At 43.7% G+C, this 14,929-nt stretch overlaps 1 protein-coding gene and 1 long non-coding RNA gene across 3 annotated transcripts in view; one reads left to right on the top strand and one right to left on the bottom strand.

The window, feature by feature from the left end:
- Window positions 1–1,533, bottom strand: part of LOC105738292 — a 38,828-nt gene extending 37,295 nt beyond the window's left edge. Inside the window, exon 1 of the long non-coding RNA XR_001114077.1 lies at window positions 1,365–1,533. This is a non-coding gene — a long non-coding RNA (uncharacterized LOC105738292). The remainder of the gene's footprint in view (window positions 1–1,364) is intronic.
- A 110-nt stretch (window positions 1,534–1,643) lies between these two features.
- Window positions 1,644–13,209, top strand: UCHL1 (ubiquitin C-terminal hydrolase L1). Of its 2 annotated transcripts, XM_003258621.3 has the most exons (9): window positions 1,644–1,815; window positions 1,921–1,932; window positions 2,416–2,544; window positions 5,762–5,912; window positions 6,833–6,918; window positions 6,993–7,040; window positions 8,356–8,422; window positions 9,240–9,298; window positions 12,767–13,209. In XM_003258621.3, exons 1-9 carry the CDS (start codon window positions 1,783–1,785, stop codon window positions 12,851–12,853), a joined length of 672 nt encoding a protein of 223 aa, XP_003258669.1. In that variant the 5' UTR covers window positions 1,644–1,782; the 3' UTR covers window positions 12,854–13,209. The 2 variants fall into 2 exon arrangements, with proteins under 2 accessions (XP_003258669.1, XP_012355206.1); XM_012499752.2 differs by having other exon boundaries at window positions 1,686–1,815; window positions 1,921–2,544.
- The last annotated feature ends 1,720 nt before the right edge of the window (window positions 13,210–14,929 follow it).

The raw sequence follows: 14,929 nt of genomic DNA, 5'->3' as shown, positions 1-14,929 counted from the left end.
GACTCCGTCTCAAAAAAATAAAAAAAACAACAACAAACAAACAAAACGGCATGAGGGAAACTTCCATGTTTATTGTGTTCATCTTTGTATCCCTAATTCCAAACTTTCCAAGCCCGGCACCCAGCACACAGTAGGTTCTTAATATTTATTGAGTGAATGAATAAATGAAGTAAATTGGAAATGTAATTTGTCTTTGTCTAAAGGCAAGAACACATTCAATATAACCTAGTCACTTGTCCTGACCTTCACCTCTTTCTTTAAGAACCTTATTGAGGGAAAATTTACATACCATAAGATTCACCCATTAAGCTCCTCTAATTTTTTTTTCTCTCTCATTTTTGTGTGTGAAGGTCATTTTCTAATGGCAAAAATGGAAAGAAAATAGAAGTAGAATGTTGTGGAATCTTAGATAAAGAATGGGCTCTTAGAGCCCAGTTTAGCAGGGTTTATTTCTCAGTTTTACTTTTCAATTGTGACCGTAAGCAAATTAACTTCTCTAGGCCTGGGATTCTGACCTGTAAAATTGCACTAATATGAGTCTCTTCACGGGCTCCTCTAAGGATTAAATGAGACGACACATGCAAAGGATCCCCAAAAACAATAACTCAAAAAATGTTGATTCCCTCCCTTCCTTCTGTCATCTGTTAACCTCAACTTCCTAAATAGAAGGTCTATTCTTTTACCATCGTCATTATTCTCTTCGGAGCCTATTTTTTAAAAATACTCAACCTTCTTGCTTCCTTCGCTACCTAAGTATTTCTGCAAGCCCACTTTGCTCTGCAGCTTAGCTTTCCTGGCACAATTCTTATAGATTTTGGTCCCTTTTAAAATTCATTCTTCAGCATATGCTTTCTCTCTCCATCTTTTGATTGGAGATCATTAGAGATCACCTGAGATCATTAGAGAACAGTGGTTTCCTTGGTTGCCATTCCCTTTCTTCTTCATTGGGAGTATTCTGCGGTGAACTCAGACATTTTATTTTTCAAAGCTTCCTATTCTTTTAAAAATGCTTTTCCTTTTACAGCCTCTCGCTCAAAATCATATCCATCTTTTCCCTGGATCTGTTTTCTAAAGTCTCCAATCGCCTGCCTTCTTTGTGTCTTGTATTACCCTCACATCCCCCAGCTTTCTACTGCTCTCCCAGGACCAACCATTTCTTCCCCGGGAGTCACATTACATCAGCATTCCTAATGCAACATCTGTTATCTACCAGATTCTGTTTTATTCTAGGTAGTCACTTAAAAACGAACCTCGGTACTGGTCTGACTTAACATGGAGGAGGAATTGTCTAAGGTTAAACGCAAACTGCTGAGAGATTTGGGGCGGGGGGCACACATTCACATTCATTCATATTAAATATATACCTGTTGAATTTGTGCTTTTTCTCAAATGCTTCAGAGACCCGAGCTTTAGAGTAATTGGGATGGTGAAAGGATGGGTTTCCAGAAACTTCGCCCAAAATTAAAGACTCCATCAAAAGGACTGCTCCATACACTCAAGGAACACCCACCAACAAATCCCGTCTCCACAACCACCAGATTATCTCACCGGCGAGTGAGACTGCAAGGTTTGGGGGCCCGGCCGTACCACTCCGCGCTGCGCACGGGGGGTTCGTACCCATCTGGCCGCGACCGGCCGTTTCCCCCTCGCTTGGTTCTGCCCCTGCTCCCCCTGCGCAGGCCTCACAGTGCGTCTGGCCGGCGCTTTATAGCTGCAGCCTGGGCGGCTCCGCTAGCTGTTTTTCGTCTTCCCTGAGCTATTTCTGCCTGGCGCTCCGCGAAGATGCAGCTCAAGCCGATGGAGATCAACCCCGAGGTGAGCGCCAGGTGCACCGCTGCCCCGAGGGCGCGAGGCCGAGGGAGAGGGAGCCGAGTCGCCGACCGGTTCTGTTTTGCTTTTTTCTTTGCATTTGCCTTTCAGATGCTGAACAAAGTGAGTGGCGTCTCGCGCCGTCTCTGGCCCCCTCCCCCGCGAGCGCCGAGGCGGGGGCGCCCACCGGCTCCGGCTGCTGGCAGGGACCAAGGCCGCCCGCTGCGCGCACCGGAGACGGCCGGGCTGGGGCGTGGGCTGGGCGCCCTTCCTGGGCCCCTGCATTTAGCGGGTGACTCTACGAAACCGGTCACGGGGAGACGGAGGGGGCTGCGCCCCGTGGCAAGCGAGCGCCGGGCGGAGCTCCCGAGGGCGTGGCGCGGGCAGCACAGACTCTGCTGCACGGGCTTCGCGGGCGCCACGTGTGGGCCGCGCTTTGTGCTGTGTCATTGCGCCGGCCCGGGTGGGGGTGGCAGGGCGGGACTGGGGCTCCTCCCAGGCTCGGGTGCGGGCGCGGAGGGCGCGCGCTTCCTGGCCCCGCCCCCTGGCAGGTGCCCGCGACCCGCGTGTCCCCGTGCGCCTGGCCGCCTTGTCTCCTCTCCGCAGGTGCTGACCCGGCTGGGGGTCGCCGGCCAGTGGCGCTTCGTGGACGTGCTGGGGCTGGAAGAGGAGTCTCTGGGCTCGGTGCCAGCGCCTGCCTGCGCGCTGCTGCTGCTGTTTCCCCTCACGGCCCAGGTAGGGCGTGGGGCCCAGGATGCGCGGGCCCCCAGCAGTGCACGCCGCTCCCCAACTTGAGGCGTCTGGGGCTCCCCGCCCCGCCCCCTCCCCTGTAGGTGATGCGGGGCGCGCCTCCAAGGAAGGGAGGAGCCTGCATTTTCGTGGTACCTACTCCCTGGGCTCCTATTCCAGCGGTGCCTATGGCCCTCTTGCCCATCCGTCCACAATTGCCTTAAATTTGGAAGAGAGGCAGTATCTCAGTTCCATCGATCCCATTATCCAGGGAAATCATTCATCCTACTCATGAGTTACCTCGAACTTGGGCTTTTTCGAGCCTCCAGTTCCGGGGAATGGCTGCTGGTTTCCCTTTAAGGGCTATAACCTGTCAACTCATTGTTTGCTTCTCAGACTCCCACCTAGCTGTAGAATGGAGGGGGAAGGGCTGACCTAAATCGCAGGGAAACAATTAGGTTCGCTAATTCTCCGCCTCCATTGCCTGGGTTTCTGATGGTCTTAAGGGATTCTTCTCACTTCTCCACTCCCACCACTTGCACACTTGGTTTTTAGCCTCTTGAATGTATTTCTTAAAGCTTAATCATTTGTGTATGGTTTCTGTGTGGGAACCTCCTTCCTCTTCACTTATCCTCGTTCATCTCTGACCTTGTAGCTAACTGAAATAGGGGGTTATTAGCTCAGTTTTGAAAGCGCCTTTGCATTTCCCTTGAAATGATTTTCCTCCTACAAGTGTGCATGGATAGATGTATCTCAAAGACAGCGTCAGATTTTTTTTTTTTTTTTTTTTTAAAGGATAGCTAGGATATTTGCTGTCTTGTGATGTATGGAATCCCGGTCATTAGCGCATGGCATTGTCTTATCTCCTATTGCTGTCACTTGACTACTGATGTGGGAGTGACTGAAATTAGCTTTAGAAAAACCTGGGGCATCACTCTAAAGAGTGAGGTTAACTGAAGCACCGTCCTAAGGCTAGGTGTTCTGGAAGCATCTCTAGCCAAAATCAAGAGTGTGGGAAGTTCCAAGCCTTCCTCCTAGTAAATAAGCTAAGTATTGTGGGTAAAAACACTTATTACAGCTAATAAGATGATCTCACTGACATGTTTTTATTGCTAAAGTCTTTTACTTGGGCTAAAAGGGAGCTGCCAAATTGTTGGAGGTCGAATTAGCTTCCTGGTTGACCAGATCAGTCTCCTGTCTCCAGTTGAGCATCACACAGAGGTTTTTTATTAGAGCAACCATGATGACTCGGAGGTTTTGAGCAGCATTCAGAGGCAGGGCCTCTGGGAGGCAGTGGTGCAGCATGTTTGCCTTTAAAAGCTGACGGTTCTCGTTTTGCTGGATCTTGTTTTAGAGAACATTCTAGTTTGTGTTATGTTTGAAAGAGCTCGATACTTTGTCCTTTAGTTTCAATTCAACCTATTAGATTGATCGAGCGCCTATTCTGCTACACAGAACGCCTACTGGACAAAACACTGAAGCCGATTGAAAGAAAAGTTGAGGTTTTATAGGTCGACTCCAAAGATGCTAATGTTAATTTGGAAGGCATTTAATTTTTGACTAAGGGAATGTTATGACCCCCTACATGGACCACATCTGAAACATTAAGTGCTAGTAAACTATTTACAGAACGATTTCCATGGAAGAGCTCAAGCAGCCCTAAAGGATGGTGCTATCCCATTTTAACATTTCATCTAATTAGCCTAGAAAATGAAAAACTCTTACTGGTCAATAAATACTAAACTGAGGATCCAGTTAGATAGAAGCGAAAAAGTTCTGCTAGTTGGAGTTTAAGTTGATCTTCTGGGGTAAGAGATCTTACTCTTCTGTTAGTACCAGAGAGCAAGCTTAAACTTCAGTTCATGTACAGAAATGCAAAGCTACTAGAATTGGAAATATGTTTCTGATGGCCTGTCTGGTTTTGCTCGTTATGGGAAATCAGTGTTTCTATAGTGTTAGTACCCTACTCTTTAACTGGGAAGTCCTAACTTATTATATTTTTATTTTTTAGAGACAAGGTCTCAAACTCCTGAGCTCAAGTGATCCTCCTGCCTCAGCCTCCCTAGTAGCTGGGATTATAGGCGCAAGCCACTGACCCTGGCCCAAGAAATCATAACTTCTAAGGTCTTTAAAGCTAGTTAGTGAAAAGTCCAGATAGGCTTACTAAATTACTGTACAAAAAGCTAGCAGATTGCAGGCCGGGCGCGGTGGCTCACGCCTGTAATCCTAGCACTTTGGAAGGCCGAGGCGGGTGGATCACGAGGTCAGGAGATCGAGACCATGGTGAAACCCCGTCTCTACTAAAAATACAAAAAATTAGCTGGGCGCGGTGGCGGGTGCCTGTAGTCCCAGCTACTCCGGAGGCTGAGGCAGGAGAATGGCGTGAACCCAGGAGGCGGAGCTTGCAGTGAGCCAAGATCACACCACTGCACTCCAGCCTGGGCGACAGAGCGAGACTCTGTCTCAAGAAAAAAAAAAAAAAAGCTAGCAGATGCTTTGAGGAAATCCGTTTCCTGGTCCCATTCATTTACCAGTCTCTGTCCTCCTCCTCAAATTGCCAGTCTGTCCTCAAAGTAAACTGTTTAGCTGGCAAGGACAGGCTAGTGTCACATCTTCCTCTTGTAAAATCACAGCCCAATACCCTGGACCAGTTGTCTTTCCTTCCTTAAAAAGAGGGCGGAGGTAATGGTTAATTTCTTTCACTTACTCTTTTCAGCAGTTAAGGCCGTTTTTGTTTTTGAAGCGAAGTATACTTGAGCTGAGTAGAAGTAGAACCTTAAAGAATAATGAAATGTAAACCAGCTGGTGCTCTTGTTGGGCATTCAATTGACTGAACTTGATTTAGGATGCCTATGTGAAATAGTTGTTAAGTGTTAAAGGGAGAAAATAATGAACTGGTTTCTTTGCTTTCTGACTTCATGACACATTTTGGGCTGAAAGGTTGCAGTGGTGTCTAGACATAGCCTTTGGCAGTATCCAAGGCAGTCACTGCACTGCAGCACCCGGGTGGAGTCTCCGAACCTCTCAGAGTCCCACTGGCTGGCGTGGGTGGTGTGGGAGGCAGACAGACAGGCCCTTCTCTGGGAGTCAGCCAACATCTAGAACCAGGGCTCCTGGTCACACATCCCACTGGTGTTTCCATTTAGGTGGTAGAAATCACTGTGCTGCCATCTGTTTTTTGCACTTTCATTCTGAGATGTAAAAACGCTTTTCACATTCGCAGCATGAGAACTTCAGGAAAAAACAGATTGAAGAGCTGAAGGGACAAGAAGTTAGTCCTAAAGTGTACTTCATGAAGCAGACCATTGGGAATTCCTGTGGCACCATCGGACTTATTCACGCAGTGGCCAATAATCAAGATAAACTGGGATTTGGTAGGTGTGGGTTTTGAGGCCAGTCATCCTAAGCTTGAACTTGAAACGTGGAGTTCAGAAACAGCTGTGTTCCTGAGGTCAGAGATGCTGTACCTTTTGAAACCATTTTGTAATGAGGTGTCAGACGCTTAATCTGACTCACAGTCCTCCTCAGAAAGGATTCCTAGCACTGCCAAATTTTGAAATGGTCCCATTTCACAAATTTTAGAGCTGAACGTTCATATTGAGGTCTTTTGAAATATACGTTGTTCTTGCTATAGGTTTGTAATTAGTGTCTCTTAGGCTTATCCACACTGAGCATTAACAAAATGCTTATGTCAGTGGTTAGCCAGTCAGATGTCTCTATGCTGGACTATTTTGTTTCTTTACATTTCTATTCAAGATCTTTATTTTCTATCCGAATAACCGAATTACTAAGGCTGAATTTTCTACCCTAAAATAATCTTGGTTTGGGAACCATTTTTATTAGAACATGATTATAGCGTCATGTATATAATAGATGTTAACTGTACATTCCTAGATGCTGTAGATAGAGCAGGTAAACAAGGCAGCCCCAGCTTTTATGGTGCTAGAAATCTCAAATACGTTTTACAAATTAAGAATTGCTGTGAAAAAGTGACAGGAGATTTGAGAGATGAGTGAGGTGGGAGGGAAAAAAGGGGTCCAGGGTAGAAGGGAACAGAGGCAAGAAAGAGCTTGGCATATTGGGAGAGCAGAGAGACCTCTCTGGCTTGAAAGCAGTGAATAGAGAGGGGTTAGAAAAAGAGGCTGGGGGAAAAGGTACAGCTCATCCACAACCCTGGAGGTAGTATTAAAGATTCAGGTTGCTCAGCATGTTCAGCAAAGGCTTAAGTCAACAATAAATATGTACCCACTTGTATTATTTTATCTATACTAACATATCCATTTTTTTTTTTAAGAGGATGGATCAGTTCTGAAACAGTTTCTTTCTGAAACAGAGAAAATGTCCCCTGAAGACAGAGCAAAATGCTTTGAAAAGAATGAGGTAAGAGAACTTTGAGAGCATTGCCTTTAAATAACTCGAGATTTTTGTGCTAATTATTTTCTTTTTTTCCGCAGGCCATACAGGCAGCCCATGATGCTGTGGCACAGGAAGGCCAATGTCGGGTAAATGCAAATACAAATCGGAGCCAGGCTGCCTGGGTGCCGTCTATGTTTCCACTGAAATTGTGCAGGAATCTCTTACTGGAACACAGCAAATGTTATCCACCCAAGGCCAAATGATACCAGAAAGTTCTACCCAAATAATGCTTTGACTAGACCTGTTCATAAAAAAGCCTCTTCAGAAACTGTATTGCCGTTGAAATCTTGAGTAAATTCAAACTGACAGTATTTTGTTTAGATCCAAATGAGTCTTATAGGCCAGGCATAGTGGCTCATACCTGTAATCCCAACAATTGGAGAGGCCGAGGAGGGTGAATCACTTGAGCCCAGGAGTTTGAGACCAGCCTGGCCAACATGGTGAAACCCCGTCTCTACAAAAAATACAAAGAGTAGCGAGGCCTGTAGTCCCAGCCACTCGGGAGGCTGAGGTGGGAGAATTGCTTGAGCCCTGGAGGCAGAGGTTGCAGTGAGCTGAGACCATGCCACTGCACTCTGGCTTGGGTGACTGTCTCAAAAACAGAAACAAATGAGGCCTTATAGAGTGTACACCTCTCCTAGTAAGTGAGCATTTCAAATAATCTTCACAGGCTGTTGGGGAGAATGAAACACACAACGAAGGACAAGTTCTGGAAGGCTTGAATATACCATAATCTGATGAGAACCTCTGAGTCAGCTGCTAAATTTAAGTCAGATCTCAGTGTCCTTTTAAAAAAAAAACAAAAAACTTTTATTTTTTTGTCAAGGTCAGGCTCCATTTCCCAGGCTGGAATGCAGTGGTGTGATCTTGGCTCACTGCAACAGTTCTCTCACCTCAGCCTCCCGAGTAGCTGGGATTACAAGTACACACCACCACGCCTACTAATTTTTATATTTTTTGTAGAGATGGGGTTTTACCATGTTGTTCAGGCTGGTCTTGAACTCTTGTGAGCTCAAGTGATCTGCCTGCCTCACCCTCCCACGCGCTAGTATTACAGGCGTGAGCCACCGTGCCCAACCAGATCTCAGTGTCTTTATAACTACAACTGGCTGTGCCATTTTCTAGCATTGACCTTGGTTGAGATACTTAGCCTCTCTAAACCTCAATTTTCTCCTCAGTAAAAATCCTGTAGTAATAGCATCCTCTTAGAGTTGTTCTGACAGTTAACAGTATATTTACCTTAATGGGCTTAGAATAGGGCCTAATGTAAGACATACATTAAATATTAGCTATAATTTTTAAAAAGCAAGTCATTCAAGCATATTTCACTTGAATTGCAAGATAATTTTTAAAATAAGTTCAGCTTACGCTCATTTTCAAAAATTTCTTCACTTTCTTTAGGTAGATGACAAGGTGAATTTCCATTTTATTCTGTTTAACAACGTGGATGGCCACCTCTATGAACTTGGTATGTTTCACTCCATTTTTGGAACCCAGTGTAGTTTCATGCATTCTTTCAGACTGAATTTCTCTTGATATATTGTTGTATGACTTTATGGCACTTGGCATATCATTGTTTATAAAGTCACAATAACAAAGTATTCTCACGAGAGCACTTAACCTCTTATTATCCCCAGAGCAACTTCCTCAGGCAACTGACTAGCATCCCCTAGTATCATCCTTTCTGGGCAAAGAATACGTCTGAAAAAGGATCAGTGCCTGAATATGACCTTACTTGTCTAAAAAGAATCTGGACATATTGGAATAATTTCTATTAACTAGTTTGTAGCATCAAGAAAGACAACCCACCTTGTAAGATTCATTCCTTTTGTATTAATGGAGAAAGACTTGTAACTGTGTTGTCTCAAGCCAAGATACCACCTACAGGCTTATAAAGGCAAAGGAATAGTGAAGGCAATCTACAGTCATTGGAGGGCAGATAAAATCTCAGGTGTCTCCTCCTCTTGCCTCCATCTTTCCTATACCCCCGAGACTGTGTCTGACTTTTGCTCTGTGGCCCTTTCCAAGAGTTGGGGCACAGGCCTCTCTGTTAGGGTAGCTGACTTGAGCTTGTGCAATCTTGTTAATTGTAGACTAGAATTGCCTGGAATGGATGCCCAGGGACACTTGAACCTCATTTGCAGCCTGTTGCTTTATAACCAGGCTTCCTTTTGTGGGTTTGGCAGTGGTTTTTGGAAGAATCTAAAACTTCCATCTGGGCTAGGTAAGCACGGTAGCCAGAAAACATGCAGAGAAAATTGACGTGCCTGGCTTCTTTGTTACAGATGGACGAATGCCTTTTCCGGTGAACCATGGTGCCAGTTCAGAGGACACCCTGCTGAAGGTCATCTTTGGAATGCATCCCTTCTTAATGGGCCCCACAATTCTTTGGCCAAATATTCTATTCTAAAGTGCTGACACTCTTCCAGTACAGCCAGCATCAGTTGCCTGGGTTAATAGCAGTCTTTAGGGCGGCAAGATCATCTTAGTAATTCTATCTACCTTATTTTATTGCGAGTGGTTTTAAACAGGGCTTCAGAGACACCCTGAGTAATCTGTTTCATGTGCTGTCTTTAGTCCACAGTTAGAATTAGCCTGAAAGCTGTTGCTTTGCTTCCTGGTGGGATTAGGGTGACCATTGTCCTCTCATCAGATTACATCATAGCCAAAGACTCATGTAACAGCAGCCTTTCATAATCCCTCTAATACAACTGGATTTGGGTCAGTCTTGGAGGTGTAGTGTACTATAGATTCTAGTTAGGTGGTTAAATTTAGGAGTTTTTCCTTCCCACATGGCCTGTTAAAAGAACAAAAGAAGCAGATTTAAAATCTACCTGACAAAAACTGTTAATATCCAGGATCACTTTGTAACCATCCTGGACAGAAAAGTGATTCTGGACAAAGGTTGGTAGACAACTCTAGGCCTCTTCACTAAAAAATGAGTCCCGAGTTGAATCAATTTGCTATTATAAAGGAAAATTGCTTAATTATGATATACAAAATACTGTTTTTAGCTTGCTGTGCTGAAGAAAAATATACAAACTGCTGTTAAGATATAACTAAATTTGAGTAGTAATAGTATCAAATCTTTGCAGAACTTAAAGTGTGCAGACCAGGACTCAGCAAGCATTTTCTATAAAGAGCCAAACAAAATATTTTAGGCTTTGTATGGCATATGGCTCCGTTGCAAGTATTCAGTTCTGCTGTTACAACTCAGCAGCCCATAGACACTGTCTAAATGAATGTATGTAGCTGTTTTCCACCAGCACAGGCTGGATTGGGTCCACATGCTGCAGTTTACTGACCCCTGTTCTTAGGTGCTCTTCTAGGTGATGTATGTCTTTTATAGAAATCCTTTAATGACACAGTGAGGTAGGTATCCCCATTTCAGAGCTGAGAAAACTCAAGAGTTGAAGGCCTGAGGTCAGGGACTTACATGGCAAACTGTGGTTCAAACCTAGACAGTCTGGCAAGGCGCGGTGGCTCATGCCTATAATCCCAGCACTTTGGGAGGCCAGCGCGGGAGGATTGCTTGAGCTCAGCAGTTCAAGACCAGCTTGGGCAAAATGGTGAAACCCCGTCTCTACTAAAAATACAAAAATTAGCCAGGCCTGGTGGTGCATGCCTGTAGTCCGAGCTGCTTGGGAGGCTGAGGCACAAGAATTGCTTGTTACCTGGGAGGCGGAGGTTGCAGTGAGCTGAGATTGCACAACTGTACTCCAGTCTGGGCAACAGAGCAAGACTCTGTCTCAGAAGAAAAAAAGAAAACTTAGTCCGCATCTGGAGTCTGTGCTTTTAGCCATTGTACAATACCAATATGACCTTTCTTTAGAAAAGACCTCTCTTTGGAACTTCACAGACCTGATAGCCCCAAGATGCTAGTGGACCACATTATGCCACTCTTAATAGGGAGGGTTGATTTCGCTCATCTGTCAGACACACCTGAGATCAGTTAAAGCTAATTCTTGGTATTCAAGAGGTATGTGGGAATAGTAATATGGAATGAAGAATAGACCTGGAGAGCCAGGATGGGATGGAGGGGTTTCATGAGAGAGTCAGAATTTACTTGGTGAGAATAAGAAAACAGGCAGAATTTCTGGTCTTTGATCCATTTGGAGGAAAGAGACCCTGGTCCTTCCTAGTAAAGCTTTTAAGGTGCATGCTAACTCATGTAACACTGCACTAATACCATAAAAATGTGCCCCACATAGGATACAAGTGTCACATGAGTAGAATTTATAAGGTGTGGGGGAAGGTAAAATTTTTGTATAGAGATGGGGCGGGGAGGGACTCATTATGTTGCCCAGGCTGGTCTTTAACTCTTGGGCTCAAGTGATCTTCCTGCCTCAGCTTCCTGGAGTGCTGGGATTATAGGCGTGAGCCACGGTAACCGGCTAAAACTTTTTTTAACTTTTCTAATTAGAACCTTATTTAAAATTAAAAGAGTTTCTAAATTAAACCAGCATTTTAGTTAAAATTCTTACCCTAAGTAAGGCTGGTTCTATATGGTTAAGGATGTTTTAGGTTGTCTAAACGTCACACTAAATTATTAAACTGGTGAGAAGATACATGCACTTAACCCAAATATCCTAAACTTGAATGAATTAGATTCCTGCACATTAGCTCTGTAAAAGATGGTTATTCTCTTTAAAGATACAGCTTTAATAGTGAAATCAATATTGTATGTCCTATAGTAAGGTCAATTCAGGGAAGACAGGTCTGGAATATTGATATATTAAACTTGGTAGAGGATAAAATGTTGATGTCAATCCAGATACTCTTTGGTTGCTTTTTTTGAGAAAGGGTCTTGCTGTGTCATTCAGGTTGGAGTGCAGTGGTGCAATCATGGCTTACTGTAGCCTTGAAGTCCTTGCTCAAGCAATCCTCCCACCTAAGTCTTCTGAGTAGCCAGGACTAGAAGTGCACACCAGCATGCCCAACTAATTTTTAAATTTTTAGTAGAGATGTTGCCCAGGCTGGTCTTGAACTCCTGAGCTCAAGCCATCCGCTGCCTCAGCTTCCCAAAGTGCTGAGATTGCAGGCCTGAGCCATGTCTGGCCCAAATTCATTGAGTTGGTGATTTCTAAATTTTAGGAGTGATGTTTCGTTACCATTCTGTATCATAGAGCATTCCTTTTCTCCTTCAGGGTCTTATACTATGGTTTACAGGGTTGTCTTTCCACTGGGCTTTTTTATAGATTGAACAGAGTAATATTTTTGATCCCAAAACAATTATATCCTAGAAGTTGGTAAATAACACAGGGATCAGTTTTGTTACCAGTCTTTGTCATCTAGATCTTAGAAGTAGTAACACATGTCACTTCACCATCAATCTCTAAGGTTCCATTGTTTGTCTGTACCTAGAATACCAGGTAAACGTTAAGGCTGTTTTTTAAAATGTTTACTTGGAAGACAATTTTCTTTATTCCAGGAATTTCTGAGTTACAACTTTAAACTTATGCCACCTTATGGAAGAAAGATCAATTTCCAATCTTTAGATTTGAGGAAAATAACGTTAATAGTTGTGTTTTTGTTGTTGGTTTTTTTTTTTTTTTTTAAACTTTTCCAAAACCAGGTACAAGGTGAGAGAAGCACAAAACCATTTGGTGGAAGTGATAAGTCAAATCCATGATGTAACCGTGTCTTTCCCATCACCTGATTTTTTGCTTTAAGCCCTGGTTTTCAAATTAATGATGGAATTAAAGTTGATGAGGGTGAACTTTGAGCATTAATAGACCTTGGAGCCTTTCCCTATGTGACTTTCATTTTGAGCTCTTGCTGTTTGGATTTTAATGACATTTCTCTTTTCCAGGATGCTGCCAAGGTCTGCAGAGAATTCACCGAGCGTGAGCAAGGAGAAGTCCGCTTCTCTGCGGTGGCTCTCTGCAAGGCAGCCTAATGCTCTGTGGGAGGGACTTTGCTGATTTCCCCTCTTCCCTTCAACATGAAAATATATACCCCCCCATGCAGTCTAAAATGCTTCAGTACTTGTGAAACACAGCTGTTCTTCTGTTCTGCAGACACGCCTTCCCCTCAGCCACACCCAGGCACTTAAGCACAAGCAGAGTGCACAGCTGTCCACTGGGCCATTGTGGTGTGAGCTTCAGATGGCGAAGCATTCTCCCCAGTATATGTCTTGTATCCGATATCTAACACTTTAAATGGCTACTTTGGTTTCTGTCTGTAAGTTAAGACCTTGGATGTGGTTTAATTGTTTGTCCTCAAAAGGAATAAAACTTTTCTGCTGATAAGATAGCCACAGCTGATTCTCATTTTCTTTTACTCTCCCCTCAATATGTCAGGTTATTTTGGTAGTAATATATGAATGTCTTCCATATAAGTAACTCATACAGTGCTGCTAAGAATTACCGTAAAAACATTGGTTTGGTGTGTCTTTGGGTTTTTTTTGCATTTGTATTCCCTGTGTATACCTGTAGAAACTAATTTTTAAAGATTTTTAAATAGGCAAATTTTGTAGCACAATTTTAGACTTATAAAAATATTGAAGACAAAAAATACTGGACATTGTAGAAGTCCCATAAACCTGCCACCCAGTTTCTTCTATTGTAGTAATCGAGGTTCTCTAGAGGACAGAACTAATAGGATATATGTATATATAAAGGGGAGTTTATTCAGGAGTGTTGACCCACACCATCACAAGGTAAAGTCCCATGGTAGGCCCTCTGCAGGCTGAGGAGCAAGGAAGCCAGTCCGAGTCTCAAAACCTCAAAAGTAGGAAAACCAACTAGTGCAGCGTTCACTCTGTATTCAAAGGTCCAAGAGTCCCAAAGCTGAAAAACTTGGGAGTCTGATGTTCCAGGGGAGGACACATCCAGCACAAGAGAAAGATGGAGGCCAGGAGACTGGGCCAGTCTAGTCTTCCCACATTCTTTTGCCTGCTTTTATTCTGGCTGCACTGGCTGCTGATTAGATTGTGCCTACGCAGATTGAGGGTGGGTCTGCCTTTCCCAGTCCACTGACTCAAGTGTTAATCTCCTTTAGCAACACCCTCACAGACACCCAGGAAAAATACAATACCTTCAATCCAAGTTGATGCTCAATATTAGCCATCACAATTATTGACATATTCATAACACTGCTATTAACTCAAGTCCATAGCTTGTTTAGATTTCCTGGCTGTTTCCCTAATGCCCTTTTTCTGTTTCAGGATCCCATCCAGGATCCCACATGACTGTTAGTTGCCATGTCTCACCAGGCTCCTTTGGGCTCTCAGTTTCTCAGACTTCTCCTCTTTGATGACCTTGACGAATTTGAGGAGTACCATCAAGTATTTTGTAAGGTGCCCCTCTATTGGGATTTGTCTAATGTTAGACTAGGGTTATGGGTTTTGGGGAGGCAGACCACAGAGGCAAAGCGTTGTTTTCATCATATGCTATAAAGGGTACATAAGCATACTTTATCACTGATTCTGACCACTTACCTGGCTGAGGTCGTGTTTGAAAGACTTCACTGTAAACTCACCCGCCCTGCCTTTTCCATGCTGTACTCTTAGGAAGTCACCATGCAAAGCCCACACTTAAGGAGTGGAGGTATATGTTCTATCTCCTTGAGGGCTAAGTATCTATATGAATTATTTGGAATTCTTTTGGAAGGGAGAGTTATCTTTTTTCTCCTATTTAACCATTTTTATCAGTATGAACTCGTATCGTATACTGTGGATTTATGTTATAATCCAGTACTACCTGCTGCCCACATTGGTCCGCTTTAGTTGTTGGGAGCTCTTTCAGTTGGCTCCTGTGTTGCTTTGACATACCCCAATCAGTGCATCATGTTTTGTTTTTCTTAGCAATTCCTTACTGTCTAGAAATTAGTTTTTTTTTTTTTTTTTAAAAAGCAAAAGTCTTTGGCATTTGTTGTTAAACCTTACTTTATAGATCAATGTGCCTTTGTTTTATAGATAAGGATACACTATTATGTAATTTATAGGTTTTCATTAAATATTAAATGAGGACGT

This window comes from Nomascus leucogenys, chromosome 20 (assembly GCF_006542625.1).
Source record: "Nomascus leucogenys isolate Asia chromosome 20, Asia_NLE_v1, whole genome shotgun sequence".
Lineage (NCBI taxonomy): Eukaryota > Metazoa > Chordata > Mammalia > Primates > Hylobatidae > Nomascus > Nomascus leucogenys.
The sequence above is the reverse complement of the archived record's forward strand: the minus strand, read 5'-3'. Positions and strand labels throughout refer to the sequence as shown.

Excerpts from the sequence above, each read along its gene's own strand:
- UCHL1 (XM_012499752.2), top strand. The coding sequence starts at position 1,783 with ATGCAGCTCAAGCCGATGGAGATCAACCCCGAG. Across the intron at positions 5,913-6,832 it reads TCAAGATAAACTGGGATTTG|AGGATGGATCAGTTCTGAAA; the intron begins GTAGGTGTGGGT and ends TTTTTTTTTAAG. Across the intron at positions 8,423-9,239 it reads TGGCCACCTCTATGAACTTG|ATGGACGAATGCCTTTTCCG; the intron begins GTATGTTTCACT and ends TCTTTGTTACAG.